The 22,185-nt window shown below is 42.1% G+C and overlaps 1 protein-coding gene across 4 annotated transcripts in view; it reads left to right on the top strand.

The window, feature by feature from the left end:
* Window positions 1-22,185, top strand: part of HECTD4 (HECT domain E3 ubiquitin protein ligase 4) — a 69,353-nt gene that overhangs the window by 14,529 nt on the left and 32,639 nt on the right. Inside the window, exons 4-31 of one of the 4 annotated variants that reach the window (XM_054646074.2) lie at window positions 338-468; window positions 1,568-1,676; window positions 2,344-2,482; window positions 3,685-3,855; window positions 4,627-4,819; window positions 6,169-6,330; window positions 6,426-6,539; window positions 6,728-6,868; window positions 7,204-7,436; window positions 7,825-7,970; window positions 9,696-9,766; window positions 10,276-10,381; window positions 10,972-11,092; window positions 11,913-12,035; window positions 13,204-13,328; window positions 14,340-14,493; window positions 14,745-14,845; window positions 15,621-15,819; window positions 16,729-16,848; window positions 17,948-18,052; window positions 19,082-19,245; window positions 19,563-19,796; window positions 19,930-20,122; window positions 20,277-20,381; window positions 20,465-20,553; window positions 20,859-21,034; window positions 21,705-21,840; window positions 21,986-22,127. In XM_054646074.2, the coding sequence (XP_054502049.2) occupies window positions 338-468; window positions 1,568-1,676; window positions 2,344-2,482; window positions 3,685-3,855; window positions 4,627-4,819; window positions 6,169-6,330; window positions 6,426-6,539; window positions 6,728-6,868; window positions 7,204-7,436; window positions 7,825-7,970; window positions 9,696-9,766; window positions 10,276-10,381; window positions 10,972-11,092; window positions 11,913-12,035; window positions 13,204-13,328; window positions 14,340-14,493; window positions 14,745-14,845; window positions 15,621-15,819; window positions 16,729-16,848; window positions 17,948-18,052; window positions 19,082-19,245; window positions 19,563-19,796; window positions 19,930-20,122; window positions 20,277-20,381; window positions 20,465-20,553; window positions 20,859-21,034; window positions 21,705-21,840; window positions 21,986-22,127 (4,003 nt within the window). Of the gene's footprint in view, window positions 1-337; window positions 469-1,567; window positions 1,677-2,343; window positions 2,483-3,684; window positions 3,856-4,626; window positions 4,820-6,168; window positions 6,331-6,425; window positions 6,540-6,727; window positions 6,869-7,203; window positions 7,437-7,824; window positions 7,971-9,695; window positions 9,767-10,275; window positions 10,382-10,971; window positions 11,093-11,912; window positions 12,042-13,203; window positions 13,329-14,339; window positions 14,494-14,744; window positions 14,846-15,620; window positions 15,820-16,701; window positions 16,849-17,947; window positions 18,053-19,081; window positions 19,246-19,562; window positions 19,797-19,929; window positions 20,123-20,276; window positions 20,382-20,464; window positions 20,554-20,858; window positions 21,035-21,704; window positions 21,841-21,985; window positions 22,128-22,185 lie in introns of all 4 variants that reach the window. The other 3 variants (XM_077187751.1, XM_054646073.2, XM_077187750.1) reach the window with 3 other exon arrangements.

The following is a 22,185-nucleotide window of genomic DNA, read 5'->3' as shown; positions in this document are numbered from 1 at the left end:
TTTCTCTTTATCAACTTTTCCAGCAGCTCTGAAAATGTGTTAAGTGCATGTAGGGAGGAATGGCTTTAAAAGTGATTAAAAGGCTTTAGAGTTATTGAAAGCTTTAGGGAAGATTTAGTCATGTGCAGAAGACATTAGAAAATCAAACCTAAAAGCATTGATTGGATTTTGGGTGTTTTGTTTTTATTTTTTTCATTAAATATTGATGATTCCTTAAAATGACTTATGAACTCTGACAGAATAATTACTTTAAATACATCACGGTCTTAACTTTTAATTTAGCTCATTTTTCCTACTGCTATTCCTTATAAAATTGTATTTTATTTTCTGCTTAAAGGTTGTTGCTCTTGGAGGGAGGCCCTGGATCCCCCTCGTGCCTGCTTGGAGGGAAGCACATCGTGTCCTGGGGCTTTGAGGACATGTTACCTGCCCCTGATGCCAACACTGGTGCCAGCAGTGAGAATAAAGGTGAATTATTTCATCCCTGTCACCATCAGCAGAGGAGGACAGGATGCTTTAAGTGCTGATAATTGTTTAAAAACCAATGTAAAACTTTGGAGTTGGGGCTCAAAAACTGTTGCTGGAGAGCAGCTGCTGCTTTCACCTGTCAGGCTGTGGGAAGCAGTCCAGAGCAGTTGATCCAGTGACCCTGCCTGACTCCAGTGGGAATTCTTCAGAGGGGTCAGACAGAGTTTGGATATTATCCCCTCGTTAGAGCATAATCACTGCCCTGTGCACTGTCCCTGTGTTCAATAGTCAGCTATCAGTAGCACAGCAAGTTTATTTTTAGAAGTACAAGTTCATTGTTGTGTTTTTCCCCTCTTCCCTACTCTGCTTTTGTTTCTACCCGGTTGAGTTTGAAGGTTTTTTTTTTTAATGCTTTCTTTTGTATTTCTTTTTCCTGAATTCATTCTCAGTTTTTACTGCTTTGTTTGCTTACTATTTTTGTAATAAATAAGAGTTCACATGGTTTTAGAAATATTAGTTCGAGCTTTGATGACTTTTAATGCAATCCATAGGAGTTTAAAAATCTGAGTTATTTTACCTGCAGATTTATTGGAGACATCTCTTTTTAGGTGTTTAGGCAGGAGAGTGAGTGGACTTTTCCTTCCTGAGCTGAGTGTCCAGATCCTGTGAAATTCAATAGATTGACTGGACTTGTGTCCCATCTTGATTATTAATAATTACTGCTCTGTGTTTCAAATACATTTTGTCTTAATTGAGGTGTTCAGAAGTGGAAGGAGACCTGAGCAGCTTTAGGATTTGACAAATCACAGAGTTTGGCAGAAAAGAGATCAAGGCTCAGTATTAGATTCTTCTTCCCTCTCACACTGAGACCATCTGGGCACCTCTGAGGCTTAAAGATGTGAAAAAAACCACTGGGTCTGCTGGGCTGTGCCTGTGTTCCAGCAGCTCTTAGAGCACCAAATAATAAATTTAGCATTAAAAGAGGGTTGGTAGTGACCTGCCCTGAGCACATGCTGGTTTCCCTGGGCTGTAGACCCAGGGAGAATTGCCAGCTGCAGAGTTACAGAGCTGCTCTCCGCTGTCCTTGCTCCTGCTGCAGATGCAGACCTGGGCCGGTGCCTTGCAGCCGATGGGCTCTACCTGTACACCACCAACTCCGTGGGCAGGGGAATCAGCAAACTGGGGTCAGGCCTGCATGGAACCCTGAGGTAAGGGACACTCCAGTGCTGCCTCTTCTGCAGAGCTGCTGAAACCCAAAGGTTCCTGATTTGGGAAGCCTCTCCCAGATGTTGGGAGGATATGGAGCTTGGAAGGAGATGATCTCTAAGGTCTCTCCCAGCTCAAACCAATCTGTGATTCCATGATACTGTGAATTGTCATTAAATGCTATTTTAATGTGTTGGGTTTCTCATCTGAAATTCTTCTTGAGTGTGTTTTGTCTAAAATTAAAGAACAAGTTGAGGTTGGAAGGGGCCTGTAGAGACCGTTAGCTCAACCTCCACAGCAGCAGAGTTTTAAATTCATTTTGAATTTTTAATGTCTAGTATGTTGGTTGATTCTCTGCTGAGAGGGATATACTACAGACCAGTTCTGTGACTTCTTATTTATAGCTGAGTTTGTGAGTGTTTGTTTGCTAATTATGTCATTCATTAAGTAATTAGTGCAGCTGTGACTCACTGTACCTCCTTGCTTCTTCATCGCTCGAAAACCACGAGGCTTTTTACGCTTAAAGCCTTTCACAAGAAAAATTGCTGACTTGAATAAGTTCAGTCAAAGTTCAACACTGTGGTTGCATTGTGGCTGTTATTTGAAATAAAAGCCAAAGAAGCAGGGCAGGGTTGATGGAGTTTGAACATCCTGGTGGGTTTTTTCCAGGGGGTTTGTGTACTGCCGGAACGAGGAGCTGGAGACGGGCTGGGTGGCTTTTGGCAACGGCAAACTCCTCCATCGGCCCGTGTCCTTTGATAGCAAACCTCACTACCTGTTCCAGCTGGTGGATCAACATACCCTGCAGGTAAAGGGGACAGGAACAAAGCAGGCTGAATGAATCACACTCATTTTAGCTTTAATTGGTTTTAGCCTTGAAGTTTCTTGTTTTGTGAAACTGCGTTTTTCTAACCCTGCCTTGGCGTGACTCTGTGGTGAATGTGGAAGTTATGGTAGAGATGTTACTGTTTCAATGTGTCTTATATACAAATATATGTATTTATCTCTAATTACACTGTTGTGTATTATGGGGTACTGGTAGAGCTTGTTCAGCCTGGAGGAGACTGAGGGGAGACCTCAGCCCAATCCACAGCTTCCTCAGGAGGGGCAGCCCCGATCTCTGCTCTCTGTGAGCAGGGACAGGACCCAGGGAGCAGCTGGAGCTGTGTCAGAACAGGCTTAGGTTGGGTATCAGGGGAAGGTTCTTCCTCCAGAAGGTGCTGGGCACTGCCCAGGCTCCCCAGGGAATGCTCAAGGCTGACAGAACTCCAGGGGCATTTGGACAATGCTCTCAAGGATGCCCAGGATGGGATTGTTGGGGTGTCTGTGCAGTGCCAGAGTTCGATAATGATCCCTGTGGGTCCCTTCCCACCCAGGATATTCCACGATTCCAGTGTGGTCACATCTTAAAGCAATCAAACAACAGCAAAGTGCACTTTGATTTAAATCAAGAATGTGTTCTTCCTGAGCAGCTCTTTGTTCTTCCCCTGTCCCAGAATCCAGGTGTTGTTTCAGATCTGGTTGTGATTTGATTTGTGGATAAACAAGTTTGTAAAACTGGGGTAGTTTGTTTACTTTGGGGTTTTTCCTGCTGTGGTTTTTGGGATGGATACACACATTTATGTCCAGTGTGTTTCCTGATGCTGAAAATGTTTAATTCCCCTTTTCCTCTCAAGTTTCAAGCAATGTTTAAGAGAAGTTGCAGAAAGTAGGTGACTCAATAGGAAGTGTATTTTCCTTGTGGTACTGTGGGTTTGTTCTCCATCATTAGAGAGGAGATGATCCTTTTATTTTTAGATGGTTAAATTTGAGATCTGTGAGCTGGTTTGGATATTTGGCAAATATCACAGAATAGCTGTTGGTAATAAATCAGTGTAATGCTACTACTAAGTCCAATATTAAGCCTCTTCTGCACTAACTGCATTTGATCTCTATTTATTTTTCATACTGTTCATACTTGTAAGGCCAAACTGCAAAATCTGACCTGTTAAGATGCTTTCTGTCTCATAGGTATGTCAGATAATCCCAATGCCAGTAAATCACTTCCCAGTTGGCAGCACTATGACCACCGTGCATCTTTCTTCAGATGGAACCTTTTTCTACTGGATTTGGTCTCCTGCAAGCCTCAATGAAAAAACCCCCAAAGGCCACTCTGTCTTTATGGATATTTTTGAAATTATAGTAAGCAAATTGTGTGTTTTCTATGCTTGATGTTGGTAGCATAACCCAGTTTAATTAAATATCAGCATTTTTTAATTGACATATTAGGTTTGGATATTTATGGGCGTGATCTGAATGGATTTATGTGAAATAACTGAACAGAGCAGAAGGTGAACTGTCCAATTCCATCTCCAGAGGATTATTATATTTAGCAATATGAGTTCTCTTGTAGCATAAAATGTGGTTTTTATGTCTGTATTTCTGCTCAGCAGAGGAGGATGGAGTGGGATGGTGGAGCTGGAATTGGGAGGCTGTAGTAGTACAACTCATGGAAAATCTCTAACACTCTAAATCACATCTTCATTAAGAGATGCATTCTGCAGTAAAACATCCCCTGAACATCATGGTCTGAAGAAATCATTGCTCACACTTTTTGCCTGGAAAAATGATTGAGCCAAACACCACTAAGAAAATACAAGAGGATTATATATTTTTAAGCAGAGTTTCCTAAATAAACTCAAGTCTAGACAAGCAATTCTGTCTTTAAGAACAAGCATAAATAGAAGATACCCTATTAAATATCTCAAAGATGTTAGATATCTTCTTTTAAATTATTCTATTGAACCACGAAGTCACAAACAAAAAAATATTCCTGTCTTGTTTTCACAACTTTGTTTTTGCAAGAACTTCTGTCAGCAAAGTTTCACTTTGTATTCCTGCGTGATACAATTTGGGTGATCTCTCAGCTATAGATTTCAATATCTAAAGTATTTTTCCCCCCCATTTTACCAGGTAGAAAATGGCATTTGTATAGCAAATCCTCTGCAGGAAAGAATTATCCTGATGAGGAAAGAGGGGGAATCTGCCAAGAGCATCAATGAGATGCTGCTGAGCCGCCTGTCCCGGTACCGCGCCTCCCCCTCGGCCACCCTGGCTGCTCTCACGGGCTCCACCATCTCCAACACCCTCAAGGAGGACCAGGCAGGTCAGAAACACTTCCCTTTTCATTTCTTAACAAGCACAGCATCCATCCTGCTCATTACTGACCTCTTAGCACAGGTTTAAAAAAAAAAAAACAACTGATTTTTGTCTTTTTTCCCTCAAATATGTAGTTGGAAGATCCTCAGAGTATTTGCTTAATGCTGGGATTATGAGTTCATTTGTTGAATTAGGATTGTGAGGAAACTTTAGGGATAGAAAAGAAGAAGTTTAGGGATGGGAAATTGGAAGAATTTTCAAATTCCAGTATTGCATTAGTTTGGGGAATCTGGTAGTTGCATTTCTCTGCTTGCAGCTCAACTGGGCTTCTAATTGGTGTGTAAAAATGGCCTGCAGGTTAGAAAATGGAATGATTGCTTCACCAGTCACTGGAATATTACAGATCTTTGGTGATTTTGCACTTTTTTGAGGTCATTCACACAATGTTTGGGTATTCTTTTGTGGGAACAACCCAAGTTAATGAGGGAATCTTGAATTGAGCTGCACTGATGGCTTTCAGGATGATCTGGAGCTTTGTTAGATTTGTCTGAAATTTTATCCAGTTTATCTTGAATTATTTCTCTTCTTCCTTCACAAGTACATGAGTTTTCTTTTTTCAATTTGAAACAATTGAAGGTATTTCCATAAAAATAAATTATACATGAAATGGTTCTGCTTCCAGGGAATTTGGCAAGGAGTTAGCTCAGAGAGCTATTTTAAAGGTTGTGTTTTGCCATTTAACAACTCAAGTGCTACAGAAAAAGGAGAGTAAGTGGCTATTCTTGGCTAATTCTTGAGTCAGCACTCAAAAAGTGTTGATCAGCTGTTGCAGGAAGGAGATCATTTGGGCTGTCTACGTTTCATGAGGAGCAGGAGAACTTAAAATAGTAAATGCATAGTGAATCTCAAGTGATCTCTGGATGAGAGGAGACCATTTGGCTCCAAATGCTTTCAATGTAATTATCACCACACAATTCTTAATAGTTTTGGTTATACCTAACTTTTAATTTATTTTATTTGGAAGTTGTTTTCTTTAGTTGAATAACCCATGAAACTCTGTAGCCTTGCGGGGATTGATGGTGAATGTGTGAGGTTGAGAGGCCACAGAGAAGTCATGGGTGCCCCAATCCCTGGAAATGCTCAGGGATTCATGGAGCTCTGAGCAACCTGGTCCCATGGAAGGGCTGTCCCTGTCCATGAGGTTGGGGTGGGATGCTCTTGATCCAAGCCATTCTGGAATTCTGTAGAACCTTCTTAACAAACCTTCGAAACAGGGATTCCTTTGAGGCCCCGAGCAGAGCTCTGCCTTGTCCTGCAGAAGTGCAGTTTGTGACCTTTCTCTGGTGCACGTTGCAGCTGCCAACACGAGCTGTGGGCTGCCCCTGAAGATGCTGAGGAAGACCCCAATCTACACCTGTGGCACCTACCTGGTGATGCTGGTGCCACCCCCGGGGGGCTCGGGCAGCTCGGCCACGCGCTCGCTCTTCGGGGGCACCAGCGCTTTGTCCTCCTTAAAAAGTAAGTCAGGGCTGTTGGTGGCAGAGTGGGAGTCCTTGGCAGTCTGGAATGCAATAAACTGCTCAGGAATTGATTGGAGCTGTGTTTCTGTGTAGTTCTTGCCTCCAGCCTGGTGTTCAACATCTCGGATGGGCAGTTCACCAGCAGGGCAGATCTCATCGATGCTGCGGGCAGCTCGCTCGGACGGGGGGCTCTGGTGCCAGGCCTTGGTAAGGAATAGATCAGTCCTTCAGATCCTCAATGATCCATCTGGGATTGACAGTGCAGTCAGCAACTCTGCACTGGGGTGGGGTAAAATCAACTTTTAAAGCAGGTAGTTTGGATTTACGATGCTTATAAAGATGCTTCAGTCTGGTTTTCTGCTAAATTGATGTGTGAAATATTTTCCTTCTCTCAGGTGCTTGTTATGATACAATGAATAACATGATCTGGACGTGCTCCAATGATTATATTGATCAGTGGTGCAATCCTGGGAACCAGGCATTCCACTGTGTGTGCCAGAGGCTGGGAGTGAGTCACATCATCGCAGAGCCCAAAGGTGAGGGGAGCCCAGGAGTCAGCACTTTGTACAAAGGGGAAGTGGAACAGGAGTGGCAGAGAATAAACAGACAGAAACTGCCTTGCTGTTAACAGCTGAGTTAATTCCTGAAAAGAGTGGTAAATATTGGTCATGGTTTAGCTTTCATTTAAGAGAGGGAAAAGTACAAAGTGACGTGTGGGGAAGATTCCAGATTCTTGCTGCCTTCAGCACAATAAAAAGGTGATTTGGGTAATCCTTTTATGCCCTGAAGTTGATTTATTGCATCTTAGAAGCAAAGGCTGATAATCCAGTCTGTGTCTATAGACAGCATTGGAACTCTCCTCTCCTTGCAGGGGATGCAACAACCACAAATGAGGTCATTAACCAGTTACTGCACCATGTTGGTGCCATGTGCATCCACCAACTCAACCTCCTGGCAGCCAGCAACAACCTCCCCATCAGCAATTTTCTGGGCAAGCAGCATCCCATTGAAGCCCATCACCTGAGCAGCATCTGTGACATTATGGAGAAGGCCATGGTCAATGGAGACACCTGCATCATCCGCTGCATCCTTGTTGTCTTCCAGGTATAGAACCTGAAATGGGCTTCAAAACTCACATGGAAAAATGAAAAACTTGGATTGGAGCCACTGGTTTCATTTTTATTTAATTTTTTTTTCTCCATTGGAATCCATGTAATGGAGGTTGATTTAGCAGTGGCTTTGCAATATTTTATATATTCCTTTAAGAGCCCTAATTTAAATACAATCTCTATAGATTAAAATAAAACACAGAGAGGTTATATCCTTCTTTCTTTGTATTTCCCTCCCTCCATTTTTTGATTCAAAATCAGATTCTGACTCTCAGATTTCTAGACCCACACAAATAGTTTGAGAAACTGACTGCAGAAAATAAGTTCATGTAAGTAATGTGTATATTTTTAATATTAATATTTTTGTCTTTAATTTTTCTTAGGTGGTTTTTAAATTTTTCTTCAGCCCCCAAACTGAAAGGAACAGAGACATTGTCAGAAGGTCTGGGCTGTTGCTGTGGCAGTTACTGATGGCCCCAAGGGATCAGATCTGCTCTGAAATCCAGAAGGAAGTTTGTCTGGCTATTAGGTGAATATCAACTTAACTTAGAATTTAGTTTCTTTGAAATAGAGTGACAGATGAACATTCACATTGTATTTAGTTTAATTTTACAGTAATATGAGGAAATGTAGTGTGATAGATTTTAAGACATAATATGATAGAATTATTACAGTTTGTGTCTGTGGGAGAAGAGATACAATGTGTTGGTCTTGATGAAATAACAAGTAGCAATTACTTTCTTTTCATTTGTTTCTTTTTTACTTGCTTTCTTAAGGATTTTTTTTTAATATTGATTATAAAATAGTTGCTAAATTCAAGCAGAGTTTCTTTGAACGAGTTCCTTATTTGGCTGCTGTGGTGTTCAGGGAAAGGCACAGCTGGTGTTGGCAGCTCTCACCTCAGTGGTAACACTGGAGTGAGTTCTCCTGAACAAAAGGAACATCAGGAGAAGCAGAATTAATGATGCTGGAGGGGTTTATGATACTGGAGCAATGCTCTGAGACTGAAGGCCCAGGGGAGAAAAGGAAGTGTGGTTGTATCTCCTGAAAAGGAGCTAATGGAAACCTCAGGGCCAAGGAACGCTGGCTCCAGTGTGCCAAGGACAAACAGAACCTGCATTTTCCAGTGGGAAGTGCTCCAGAGGTTGAGAGCAAAACCTTTTGAAGACCAACCTGAATTTTCTTGGTGTGAATCACAACATCCCAAACTCCTGTGGCTCTGTGCAGCTGCTGAGTGAAGCACAGTTTGGCTCAGGAGGGTCACCTGGCATTTCCAGGGCTGTGCTCTCTGCCAGGGAAAAGTCTCTACCTTGCAATACCTGTGTGTTCCTGTGCCTTGTGAAGCAGCTCCAGGGTGGGCACTGGGTGATGTTTCCTTCCTCCTGTGTCCTCCCTGGGGGATTCTGGTGCCAGTGGAGCCCTCAAAGGGAGCTGGAAATGTGTGATAACTTTTCCTGAGGTTTCTATCAGAGTGGATCAGCATGAGCCAGAGGGAAGGAAGCTGCACTAATCTCTGCTCACAGTGTGAAGCTGAAAAACATCTCAGTTTTCTTTTCTTGTTACTGAAAAAGAAAAGGGAAAGGAAATGGCAAAGTTGCATAATGATTTCAGCACTTCACACAGGCATGAAGTGCTCCTTTGAAGTGATTGTGATCTCAATGGGGAAATTCACACAGAAAGGACAGAGTTCATCACAAGTTAGAGGGAAAAAGTCTCCCATGGAATGTTCCTGAAATGCTCTTTCCAGAATCTTCTGTGTGGTTTAAGACTTCTACAGAGCCAGTCTCCAAAAAGTACAAAACTGTAGCAGTAGTGATTCCTTGATTGTGTTGGTGTTTTCCTCTGTTCTTAGCACAGAGAAGCCTCAGCTCTTACCCCATCACCAGAGTTTTTGGGGGTTTTCTCTGGGCCATGATCATTTTTCCTGACACCTCTGTTTCTTAAACTGATTGTGCTGCCTTGTGTGCAAGTGATGAATGGGGAGTTTTCCAGAGGGAAGCAAATAGCTCTTGGAGAAACTTTGGGACCTAAACAATAAAATATAATTGATTACAAGAGATTCCTGGAGAAAACAGCTGCTCATGTTCTAATATTGATGTTAAAATCTGGAGGATGCTCCTGTAAGCCTTTACACAGACATTGTAAATGTTCCATCAGATGCTGAGTGTGTGGTGCCATTTGTCACATGTCCACTGAAATGGTTTTGTTCACTTCTAAATCCATCAAGTAATGCATGATTTTATTTTTTCCTTAGCTCTGGTTTAAATATCCTGTATCCTGGAGAAGCAGAAATCAATAATTTATTGAAATTGGTCTTAACTGAAGGTGAGAATGTCTTATTGCCAGGTGAGAGTGGGGTTTTTCTGAGAACAAAAAATCCAAGTACATCTCAGGCTTAGAGGGAGAACAATGTGGGATACTGAGCACTACTCTGCTTTAAATCCATGCTTTTGTAGGAAATTATGGGATGCTCCAAGAGGCTGCATGGCCTAGGGTAGGTCAGGTGGGGAAAAGGAATATTTGCAAGTACCCAGTGATCAGAGGTGATGTTAGACCTCAGTGGAGGGGGAACAATGTCCTTGAGTTCAGCAGGAAATGGGAATCTGGCCTTGAAGCAGCTGATGCTCAGTAATTTGTTACTGCACAGGAAAATGTTGGAGCTCAGTGCTGGGAATTTCCAATTTTCCCAGTGCCACGGGCAGGGAAAGTGCTCCCAGTCTGCTCACCCTGGGAATGCAGCCATTCCTGAGCTCTAGTCTGGGTTAAATGAGATATTGGGGAAGTAAAATCTCTCCTGGAAAATGCAGCTTTGCAAAAAGTTATTTCCCTTCCAGGAGAGAGGAACAGTGGCCTCTCCCAGCTCCGGGATGTTATCCTGACCAATTTAGCTGAGCAGCTGCAGAACAACAGATTTGGAAGTGAAGATGATGATCACTATAGGTAAAAAGTCTCTGTTTATAGGGTATTTTTCTGTTCTTGCTTGAGGTGAACTTGCAGGAACTTCTGCTGGAATTGCTTGGTGTGTTCCTGCAGTGTGACCTGAATGTTTTTTGTGTCTGGGGGGGAAGATTTCAGTAGGGTGAGGGAGAGATTTGATGTTTTAGGGCAAATTTCAGATGCTTCTGTACCCAGCCTGGGTTTGGAATTTCTTGTTCCTTGCCATGTTCATGGTAAATTTGAATGATCATTTCATAAAGATGATTTTATAGCATTTCTCTGTATATCATAAAGTCTGTATGTCATTCCAGCAGTAAAACTGCCATTCTCAAGTACCTGTACAAGTTGGGAGGAGTCTTTTCTAGGAGCCATAAGAAATCACAGATTCACACCAGCACAGTGCAGCAACCCCCTGGAAATCTGTTGTACTTGTTAAACATTTCAGCCTTGGCTTTTTTTTGTGTCTGAAGTTGAAGTTTGATCCTTGTTTAGGTTTCCCATATCTGGGATCCAGCTTGCAGAGTGAGCTGAGCTGTACAAAATGCACAATAATTAATGATTTACATTTTCCACCTTTCTTGCCTCTCCTGAAGACTCAATGATGAGCTCTTGCACTACATCCTCAAGATTGTTGTCCGAGAATCTTGTGTCTTAATCACCAAGTGCCAAACTGTATCTAAAGATGACTTTCAAAGGCTTCTTTCAACTGTGCCTGTAAGTAAAATGTGTTTTGATAAAAGCATCTCTGCCTTTGGCTGTTTTTCCTCCTTGAATCCATCCTGTTCACTGAGTACCAGGAGGTGAAACTTTTATAATGGTGTCTTAACAAATCCAGGAGAAGAATTGTCTTTTGTTTGTGCTGTGCAGGGCAGAAAAGAATAATTTCTCACAACAAAGGAAATAGTTCAGTAATGCTGGAATGGGTTTATACATAGATTTATTTGCTGGTTGCTGTTCAGTTTTAAAGCAAAGTTTGTGGATCTCAGTATTCAACACAGCTTCAAGAATCCAACGTGCAGTTGTGTGTTGTGGTTCATACAGGCTGAAAGAGTTACAGTGACAGGGTTGAGGTGAAGCTGACATTTGATGGTAAAACTGTGGGCAGGTGTTTTCAGCAGGATCAGCTCCCTGGGACAGGCAGGTTGAGCTTCCATAGAAACTCAGGATGTCCTGGCCTGTGGGGATGAGGAGTGGCATGGAACCATCACCTTCAGAGTGGGAATTGCATTTATCTCTCTGGTGGCTCAATCTTTTCAGAATTAATTAATCCTTAGAGCTCCTGAATATTGCTGAAATGTTCCAAACCTGAACAAAGTTATGCTGCCTCTTTATGGTTTTGTGAGTTACTTCACAAAATTCAGCATTTTGCAACCGGTTTCTTTCCTTAAATATATCAAATTATTTCTTTGTTCTTTCTTTTCTTCTTCCTCAACCTTTTTTTTTTCCTCTCTCCAACTTCCAAGTCTGAGGCTTGCCTGACTCAGGGTTGATGAAGGGTTTGGATAATGCAAAGTTTTACTTATTTGTGTTCAAGGCTGCATCCTCGTGCTTGCGGTACCTGATGGCTGTGCAGAACCACCTCCTCAGTAACACTATTTTGATTAAACCTGATGACAATGATGACAGTGACAGCTCCTTGCAGGGAGAGACATTGAAGGTACAGGTAAACACCAAGTTTTATTCTAGTATGGCTCTCTCCAGTCAGTGTGCCTGTGACACCTTGGTCCTGAGTGCATTTGCTGTTTGCTGGGGGTTCTTTTCCTTTTGATAGAGTTAAATAGCTGGAGAACAGGGACAAACAGTCCAGAGGAAAATCTGCAGTTATTCTGTGTTCAGGATTCCAGCTTGCAGTCCCTATTATCAGTAAGAGCAGACACTTCCCTTCCTAAATATATGTATAATGAGATTTTAAGTATATTTTAATTAGTATGTGCTGGAAGGATTCCTGGCACAGGAATTTCCTTTCCTAGGCATATTACCCCAGACACTTTTTCCTCTCCAAATCACTCAGGTGGTCCTTGAAAAAAATATTATTAAATAAATAGAAAAGGGGTTTCTTATTTGCCTTACCTGGCTATTGCATTTTTGCAGTTTAAACAAAGCTTGTGTACAGCCACTTCCATCATTTACCTGAAATACAGAGACTAAAGTTTGTGGCAAGGAAGCTGTTAGAGGACAGGCTTTGGTTGGTAGAAGTTTATTTAAATGCTGCATTTCCCACTGCTTCATCCAACTCCCAGGTTTGCCCTGGAGTGCAGGTTGTCTAATGATAATAATAATAATAATAATAATAATAATAATAATAATTCCCTAATGGAATTGATTTCCGAATTTCTGGTATTTTGCTGAGCCAGTTTTCTCTGCTGCTCTTTGAGGCTGTGTGTGTTTGTGAGCTGCTGCAGTTAGAAGTGATTTGTTCAGGCTCATTGAGTAAATGCTAACTATTGGAGTATTTTTCTTGTCTCGCTGTTCACGCCGTGTTCATTGTTCAGTTTCTCTCTCTGCAGTGCTCCTCATCCCTGCTAGGACATTGTGTCACCAGTCCTGTACCTTGGCTGGCTCTCAGCTCTCTCCTGTGCTGGACTTGGGGCTTCCTTCCCTCTAGAAACTGGATGTGCATCCTGTAAAACATGCACCTAGTTTCTCCCAGCACTTTGGGGCTTAACATTAATCAAATTTAAGTCTTGGATGAATCTCCTGCTGCAGGCCTGCCAGGTCACATTATCATTCTTTTCATTTGGAAATCCATCTTTTTGTTCTGTTGTCCTTTTTTGGAGGGATTCTCTAAGAATTTAAGTATCCTGTAACTCTTTTTTTTCACTTAGGAACTCAAGACCAGCATTTTGTCTCTTGCCACACAAATTCTCACAGGATGTGATGAAGTCTTAGAAATGCTGCAACAAGTCACTACAGCACTAATTAACAGTGACATTTCTGACAGGGAGCAAAGGTAAGACAAGTGGGAGGATCCTAATTTGGAAACAGGGAACTGCTGCTCTTTGTGAGCACTAATTATTCTTTATCACTTCAGATTTGAGCTTTGAATGCACAGAAACTGTTTCTTCCTGTAGCAATTGTTTAGCACTCAGCTGGTGGAGAATTTAGAATCACTCTCTGTGTCAGTCCTGATCATCTGTAGGTTGATATTTCTGTAGGAACCTCAAATTGAGAAGGTTTTAGTCAATTATAATGGTATTTATGAGTAGGATACCTGGAAGTAAACTGCAATTAGCTGGGAATACTCCTGTTAGCTAGAACAATCTGTTTATTTTTATATTTCTGATTATTACATCCCTAGTAGCTGGATTAGATATTCATGTATGACAATCCCTGGGTGTTGTTTTATATCCCACATATTCCATCACCTACCTTTCCCTGTCTCCCCTCCTCTTAAAAATCCACCTTGGGAATGGGGTGGAAACAAAAGCTGTGAACTTTTCTCTCCTCAAACAAACAGCTCCCTGTCCCAGCTGTGTTCCAGGTTTCACTTTCTGCTTCTCTGTGCCTGCAAGATTAGTTGTGTTTATTGACAACACACAATTCCTGGGTGATATTTTCATATGAGTTCGTGTTCAAATATATTTTTGTAGCTGCAGATCCTTTTCAAGTCCTTTGAGCTCCATGTGCTGGGAGCTGATATCCACACTGGTGCATTTGTGTTTGATGGGGACTTTCATCCTGTGCCCAGGGGAGCTTATCCTTCTCTGAGTAATTATTAAACTGTTGATTTACTGTCTCTGCTCTCAGATTGTTCAGTAAAAATTGTCAGCAATTCAAGGTCACTGGCACTTGGGAGAAGTTGTAGTGGTTTCAAGATTGTTTTGGGGATTTTGTTAACATAATGCAAACATTCTCTGCTGAATTTTGAGTTGCTGTTACAAGATGAAACAGAAGTGACTAAAAGCAGCAGTGCTGCTCTATGCAAAGAGTTGTTCCTCTGTAACTTTGGCTCTCCTTCCAGGTTAAAAGGCCTGGAGCAGATCACAAAGGCCACCATGCTTGGCCACCTGCTGCCTGTGCTGCTGACATCCCTGATGCACCCAAACCTGCAGACCCTGACCATGGCAGATGCCCTGATGCCTCAGCTGGTGCAGCTGGTCCTTTACACCAGCCAGGTAGGGGCTCTGTGCCACCCTGGGCTGCCCAAATCTGCTCAGCTTCCTCCAGACACTCACCCACACCAGAGTTCAGCTTCCTCAGCAGCTGCCAGAGCTGCTGGTGCTGAATGTTCCATTTGACTGCTCCAGGAGCTACTCAATCATGATTTATTGTCAATAACAATGATAATTGTTAATTATTTCAGTAATGAGCTCTTAAAATGCTTTACAGTTTGCATGTCCCTAACACTGTGTATTTTGGGCCACAGACTGCACTGCTGCTTAAAACCCAGTCTCCAGTTTTCTCAGAGCTGAACAGTTCCCCCAGTTGTGCTCCAGAGCAGAAAGGGAAGCAGTTACCTGATGAGAGGTGATTTTCTTTACATTTGGGTCTTTTCATGGGATAAACTGCACTGTAATGTCTATCTGACCATTGCTGTGAGATAAAGCAGCAGTTTTTAATTTGAATGATTTTTTTAAGTGTGCTGGAATGATTTCTTAAGGCTGTCTCAGTTTTATATAAGCTTCTGCAAAAGGCAGTTAGTTCCAAATTTTGTTCTCTATATAGAATTAAATTATTAATAACTTCAGGTTGTTTACACAGAGTATGGTTTGTTCTGGTTTTTTTCCTCATCTCAAGCATTAGAAATTAAATCTCAATGTTTCTCTCACAATAAATTAGGCTAGGGAGGACCATCAGGAGAAAATGTAAATTGCTCTGGCAGCATGAGATACAGAATTAAAACCATTGCAAAGCTATTAAATGGTTTAATTTACAGAGAAATAACATTTTTAACTCCTGCATTTAAATGCTGTGTCTCAGCTCAAAGTTTTCCAGCTCTTGCTTAGGAACAGAAACAAACAGCTAAAATCAAATAAAAATGCTTATTTGCAGCATTGGAGAATTTGCAATACTAAGGAATTTGTGATAATGGGATTTTTTTGTGAATAAGAGTACATGTACTGTATGAATAATGATGATAATATATATAAAACATTAATTCCCTCAATACAGTAATGCCTAAAACCAGCAGTCAGTTCCTTGTCTCTGTGTGTCAATACTGAGAGGTGATTTTTAAATACTTTCTTGAATGACAGAAATCTCTGTGCTGTATTTTAGGCCCAATTTCTCACTCTATTTTCAGGATGCTGGAAGAGAAGGAAGAGCCAGGATTCCTGACTGGTTTGAAGATCCCTGCTCCCTGGGCTGCTGGCAAGACTGTGGAGACAGTGCATCCTGTCAGGGATAACTACAAATTCAAGGAGACTGTCCACATCCCAGGAGCCCGCTGTTTGTATCTTAGATTTGACAACAGATGCTCCTCCCAGTATGATTATGACAAGGTAAGCAAGGCCCAGCTCAGCACCTCTGCAGTGAGGGAATTCCCTCCAAAAAATTGGGAGTTCTGCCATGGGACAAGTGTGGGAGGCTCCAAGGACTGGGAGGGTTGAGGGATGGTTTGGGTTGGTTTTTCCCCTTGGAAATTCTATCAGTTCTGGTTTTTTAAAAAAATTATTTCAGGCTGGCTAGACTGTCCAAGTTTGAGTTTTCTCATTTTTACTCACGTTCAGTTTTCTTTATTTCCTAAATTTTAATCCAGCTGCCTCCTTTGAACAGCAAAGTTGGTTTAAACTGGGCAGAGCTGGAGAGGTTCCTTCTTCCCTGATGATAAAGAGCTTGTTTACCTGGGTTAATAGGAACAAATATTTTAATTTTAAGAAAACAACCAATAGCACTTACCCACTTTGTGTTAGCTGCTTATGCTTCTTGCTGAGTGCTGCTGTTTATTCTTTGGCATAGAGCAAGTCCTGATGCTCATGAATAACTGATGGGAGTATCTTTAATTAGTAATGGGTTACATTAATATTGAACTCCCCCAAAAAACCCTGATCCCACCAAAGTCATGACAAAACTTTGGCTTTGCTGGGAGCAGGATCAGCCCCTCACTGCTAGTGAAGGAGTTTGTGCTCTGCCTCAGGGCTGGCAGTCAGGATTGCCCCTGCTCTGCTCCCAGCCCTGCTGTGTGAGCAGGGACCAAGCCCCTGCAGTCCCTGTGTGCCTCAGTTTCCCCATCTGTAAAATGGGGATAATAATACTTAACCCTGCTGCCCTCACCGAGCCCGTGAGGATCGGTTCACGTGCATGGAGCGCTTCGAGAGTCGAAAGCGCGGTGGAAGTGCTAAGTATTATTATTATTATTAGGTTTTCTTGTTTTTCTCTTACAGTCTAACAGTGTATTTTATGTTTTGAAGTTGGTGATCTATGCTGGTCCTAGCACAAACAGTAGGAAGGTTGCTGAGTATGGAGGCAATACACTGGGATATGGCAGCCGTAGTGTCTTAGGAACGGGGTGGCCCAAGGACTTAGTGAAGGTACAGTATTCCCATCCCCCCCTCTTTCCCATAGAAAATCCCCTTTGGAAACCATGCCCAGCCCATTTTACCCTCATGGCTATGCATTCCAAGCTTTTAAATGTACAGTTATCCATGATGAGATCCCTGCTCAGTGAACTGTTGTGTCCTTGGGGGAGAGCTTTAAACTCGGCTCTGTGTTCTGTGTGATGCTTCCCTTGGAGTTTGTTTTGTGTCTTCCTGGAATTCCTGATGGAGATGTTTGAGTCCTGCAGTCTCTAATGGCATTGCTCTTCTCCTAAGTACACCCTCCTAGGCAGATTCTCTTAAAGTCAATTTTTTTGATAATAACCCCCAAATATATCAAGTAGCAAATGTAACAAATAAAATCCAGCCATTTCTGTTGGATTTTAAAATTTCATTGGTGCTTTTGGCAGTAAAGCTAAGAAGAATCTCTCAAACTTCTTGAAACCTCAGCATTTCAATGCTTTGCCAGTGTGTCCCCTCACACACTCCGCAGCGTGATTTTATTTTTATTTAATATATATTTGTGCTGCTACATTGTCCCATGCTAAAACTGGGCTTATTTACGTAACAGAAACATTGTAGAAAGAAATCAAGAGGTAATAAACTGGAAAGCAATTTTAGACAAGAACTCTGTTGTTCACAATTAAGGGAATTTGGTTTATTTTTCACACATAGGTTTTGATGCTGTTCTTTTAGCAAGCTCCTTTATTAATTTGTTGTCATTTCTCTAATTGAAGAGCTTGTCTGTCTTCCTTCAGGAAGAGAATTGTTAATTATTGCCTGGTTTCTTGCAGACAAACAGTGAAAATCAAGGCTAAATAACACCCTGATAATTTCTGCTTTTGATTTTACAGCTATGGTGGTTCTTTTTGTTTTACTGCAGTCAGCCAGCAGCAAAATTAAGTTTTCCACTAAAAGACACCTTTACGAAAAGGAAAAAAAAAATTAAATCAGAATATTTCGATTGAGATAAAAACAACCCCCAGATAACTGTCATTAAAAGTCATCATCACTTGTGTGAAAAACCCATTTGTTTGCCTCAATCATGAAATCTGTTTTCTTTTTCCCCCCTCCCTGCTGTGGATGTGTGAAGGTGGAAGGAGACACAGTCACGTTCTCCTTCGAGATGCGGAGCGGGCGCGAGCACAACACCCCCGACAAAGCCATGTGGGGCTTTGCCTGCACTGTCCGAGCACAGGTATCCAGGGAGGGAATCCCAGGGCAGAGCTTCAGCTTCCCCTGCCTCCTGCCTGCCACAGCACGTTCCAGATCCGTGGAAATGTGCTCCCAGCTTGGCACTTGGAGATGGAGACCAGCACTGCCTGGTTTGGGCAGTGAGACAGATGGGGTGTTGGCAATGAAAGGAGGCTGAGTTTGGGATGCAGAGATCCCTGTGCATGGGCTGGCACTTGGATGTGGTGGTGTTTGCAAGGGTCTTAGGATGAGGGAGGAGATGAGAATGTTGACACTATGTTTCAGAAGGTTTGATTTATTATTTTATGATCTATATTATATTAAAACTATACTAAAAGAATAGAAGAAAGGATTTCATCAGAAGGCTGGCAAGGAATAGAAAAATAATGATAACAAAGGCTTGTGACTGACTGAGACAGCTGGGCTGTGATTGGCCATTAATTAGAAACAGCCACATGAGACCAATCCCAGATCCTCCTGTTGCATTCCACAGCAGCAGATAACCATTGGTTACATTTTATTCCTGAGGCCTCTCAGCTTCTCAGGAAAAAAAATCCAAAGGAAAAGATTTTTCAGAAAATATCATGGCTACACTTAGGGATTCATGGAGATAGTTGTTATCAAATGTGTCTTATCTATCTCCTGAAGCCACTCCAGGATTTCTTTGTAACAACCTGAAAATCAGAGAAGTCTTGAGGAAATAATGATTCCAGCCCATGAAGAAGAGAGGGGAGGGATTCTGGGATCAAACACAGGGAATCTTGAATCCCACTACAAGTTGGGGTGACTGAACCAAAAATAACTTCACCTGTTCCTTCTTGGTTCAGGAAAATAATGTTTAAATCCCTTACTTCATGTCTTGAGTTGTTCTTACAAGTTGCTGTTAATTGTTAAGCATTTTTTGTTTAAGAGTTAAGATGGATATCGAGCTATATCTTACATTTAGAAGATTATATATAAAATCTCCTATCTTGAATCTATTGGAAAGGACCTCCTGGTGTATTGCTTGAACTTCTCCCTGTTCCTGCTACAGGAATCCTCAGAGGATGTGTCAGGAGGTTTGCCATTCCTGGTTGACCTGGCCCTGGGCCTCTCTGTGCTGGCCTGTTCCATGCTGAGGATTTTGTACAATGGGCCAGAAATTACCAAAGATGAAGAAACCTGTCAAGAGCTCTTAAGATCTAAACTTTTACAAAGGTAAAAGAAAAATCAATTTTAATCTGAGTGGTTTTTTCTGAGGGGAAGTGACTTCTCATTTTCAAGTCTTGTGCTTTAAAGTGATGTTTGAATCATTTTTCCTGTAGTTTGTGTTGCCTAAAACTGAGTGAATATTCTCCAAAACATAATGGGGGGTTTTAGAATAAAAGGAGGGTTGGGTTATGCTTGGTACAAGCCACACTTCAAATATTAATATTTAATCTTTTTAATGTGTCAACTGAAGTGTCTTCCTCAATGAGGGGTGAATTAGAGAGAGGAAGAAATTCCTTTTCATTGGTTTTTACTCCTTTTTGCAGGTGCCAGTGGCAGGTGGAAGCCAACGGGGTGATATCTCCTGCCCTTACTCCAAGCCCTTCTCCTTTGCCTCTGACCATAGAGGAGGACAGGGAGTTCACATACCCCTCTGATGTGCTCGTGCCTCCTGTTGGACACTACTTTGACCTGCCCAGGATTAGGCTGCCCCCAGGAATCATGATCAAGCTCAGGGAAATTTCTGGACGTGCTCGGCCTCAATTTAGACCCAGTATAAAGTAAGGAGTCTTTGTTTCCCTCTGGGTTTTGAACCTTGTTTGTGAATGCAGCATCTGATGATTTATGAATGTGAATTGTCCAAGTTGGTCTCTTACTCCTGATTAATGAGTTTGGCTTTCCCTGGAACCCTAGGGAAGTGATCCAGCCAGAAGTCATGGAGGAGATGGTGGTTTCATGTGTGATTAAACATCTCAATTTGGTTGATGCTCTCCAGTCTCTGATAAATTTCCAGTATCAGGAGGAACATGCTGAAGAATATGATTTACTCTGTAAAATTATGGGAGAGACCTTTAAGAAGCTGAATGCCATGGAGAGACAACTGCAGGTAAAAAGAAAATTATTCAAAACAACAGAAGGCTTGTTTTGAGAGAAAAGATGTATTTTAGCACCACAGAAATGCAAAATGTACTCAGATTTCTTCTTCTAAAATCCCTTCTACACCTTAAGTGCAACAAGTGTGGTTTTTGTCTCTTTATCAGAGTGTGGCTGAACTGGAGCAGAAGTGGCAGAACGAGGTGGATGATGCCATGCACGGGAAGCTGGAGAACAATGTCCCCTTTTTTTATGATTATCACTTCAACGAGGTGAGCCCTGGGGCTGCTCTGGCTGCTTGTGCCTTACTCTGCTTCCTCAAAACCTGCTCATCCTTCTCCTTCCCTTCGTTTAGAGCAAGATGAAGGAGCTGGAGCTTCTGTGCTCAATGAAGGAAGTTTCTTTTGATGGGAGTGATCTTGAGAATGTGGTCCTGGCATTAAGGTCAGTATTAGTGAACATTTGGGCCTCAAAGGAGAGGCAGCTTCAGGGGAATTCCAGGGATTTCCAAAAGTATCTGATGAATAAAAACTTCTGTGCTAAATATATTAATATTAACCTGCAACTCCTTGTGTTTGCTAAGGAATCACTTGTTTATTTCTTCCGTTTTTTCTGCTTTCTCCTTTGCTGGCACAGACCAGACTGAGGCCATAAGTCCCCTTTAGCTGACCTTTCCCTCAGTAACATTTCCTTTCTGAAAGCATTCAAACTTTGACTTGGCTTCTTTTACTTCCCTTTCACAATGCTAGGGAGAAGTTTTTCCAAGAGGTGAATTCACTGATCCAGAAGACCTCTCATCCCTTAGCAAAGACAAAAACCTTGGTGAAGAGCTTGATGAACAGAGCAGAGCTGTTGTTGCATGTGACCATTGCAGCACAGTCTGGGATCACAAGGAGCATATCTGGGACCCCTGCAGAGACTCCAGGTACGTCTCTCATTGCCAGCATTTTCTAAAGATGCCTTTTATTTCTTATTTTTACCTCTTTTGCTTTAAATTAAACGATTGTCCCCTAAATTAAATTAATTCTTTTACAATAAATAAAGTCAAGTCTTTGTTTTCTGATTGCCGTGATGATGGTAAATAAAAAGATGAGTAATAATAGGTGGAATTTAAACTTAAATCTCCTGATTTACTGAGGAAAAATACTTAACCAAATCAAAGGAAATCTGATTTGAACAATACCTGAAAATCCTCTGAGCTGGATTTGTATTTTGTTTGTAGTGAGATTGAATCATGTCTGAGCTTTAACTTCCACACTCTCTTGTTTACATATTTCATCTGAAAGCATGAGTGACTTGCAGCTGTCCTTCTAAATTTCCCTTGAGTAATTCTTAACATGTGCTGATTAATATTTTCTAAAGCTACATTTGGAAGTTTGTGACTTGAAGCCTTCAATTCCAAATCTTTAACTCTCAGCAGGGTTGAAAACAGGAAAATTCTCAGATCTGAGTTCCACATTCTTGCTTAGACTGGATTTTCCCCACCCTATGTTTCAGCTTCCACTGGGATATCCACCAGTGATTTTAAAGCCAGTTTGTAAATACTTTCCTGCACCAGGAACGACCTTTTTTATTTCTGTTTTATAACACTGTAGCCTGTAAATCAGCCTCTGAGGCCAAGGTGATCTCCCACGCTGTGCGCCAGCCCGTGTTCCTGCGCAGCATGTCCGCCCCGTCCGACCTGGAGATGATCGGCAACGAGGACATCGAGTTTGCCCGGGCCAGCCAGAGGTACAGCAGGGATTATTCCTTCCCTTCCCACCTCTGTGCTGTCCCAGTGATCTGCTTGATCAAATTTATCACTGCCAGCACAGCAGCATTTGTGGTGCTTGGGTCAGCTCCCTGCTGCCAGGTGTAACGTGGCGGTTCCTTGCAGGCGCCGGCACGTCACCAGCCACAGGAGCAGCTCCTTCACCCTGCTGCAGTCCCTGGCCATCGAGGACAGCAGGGACAAACCCACCTACAGTGTCCTGCTGGGACAGCTCTTTGCCTTCATCGGGACAAACCCTGACCAAGCCGTACGTTGTTATTTCATTTCAAATTCCGCTTGCTCAGAAACAGAAGGTGCCTTGTTGG

Source organism: Agelaius phoeniceus, chromosome 18 (genome assembly GCF_051311805.1).
Source record: "Agelaius phoeniceus isolate bAgePho1 chromosome 18, bAgePho1.hap1, whole genome shotgun sequence".
Lineage (NCBI taxonomy): Eukaryota > Metazoa > Chordata > Aves > Passeriformes > Icteridae > Agelaius > Agelaius phoeniceus.
This window is presented reverse-complemented; position numbering and strand designations above follow the sequence as displayed.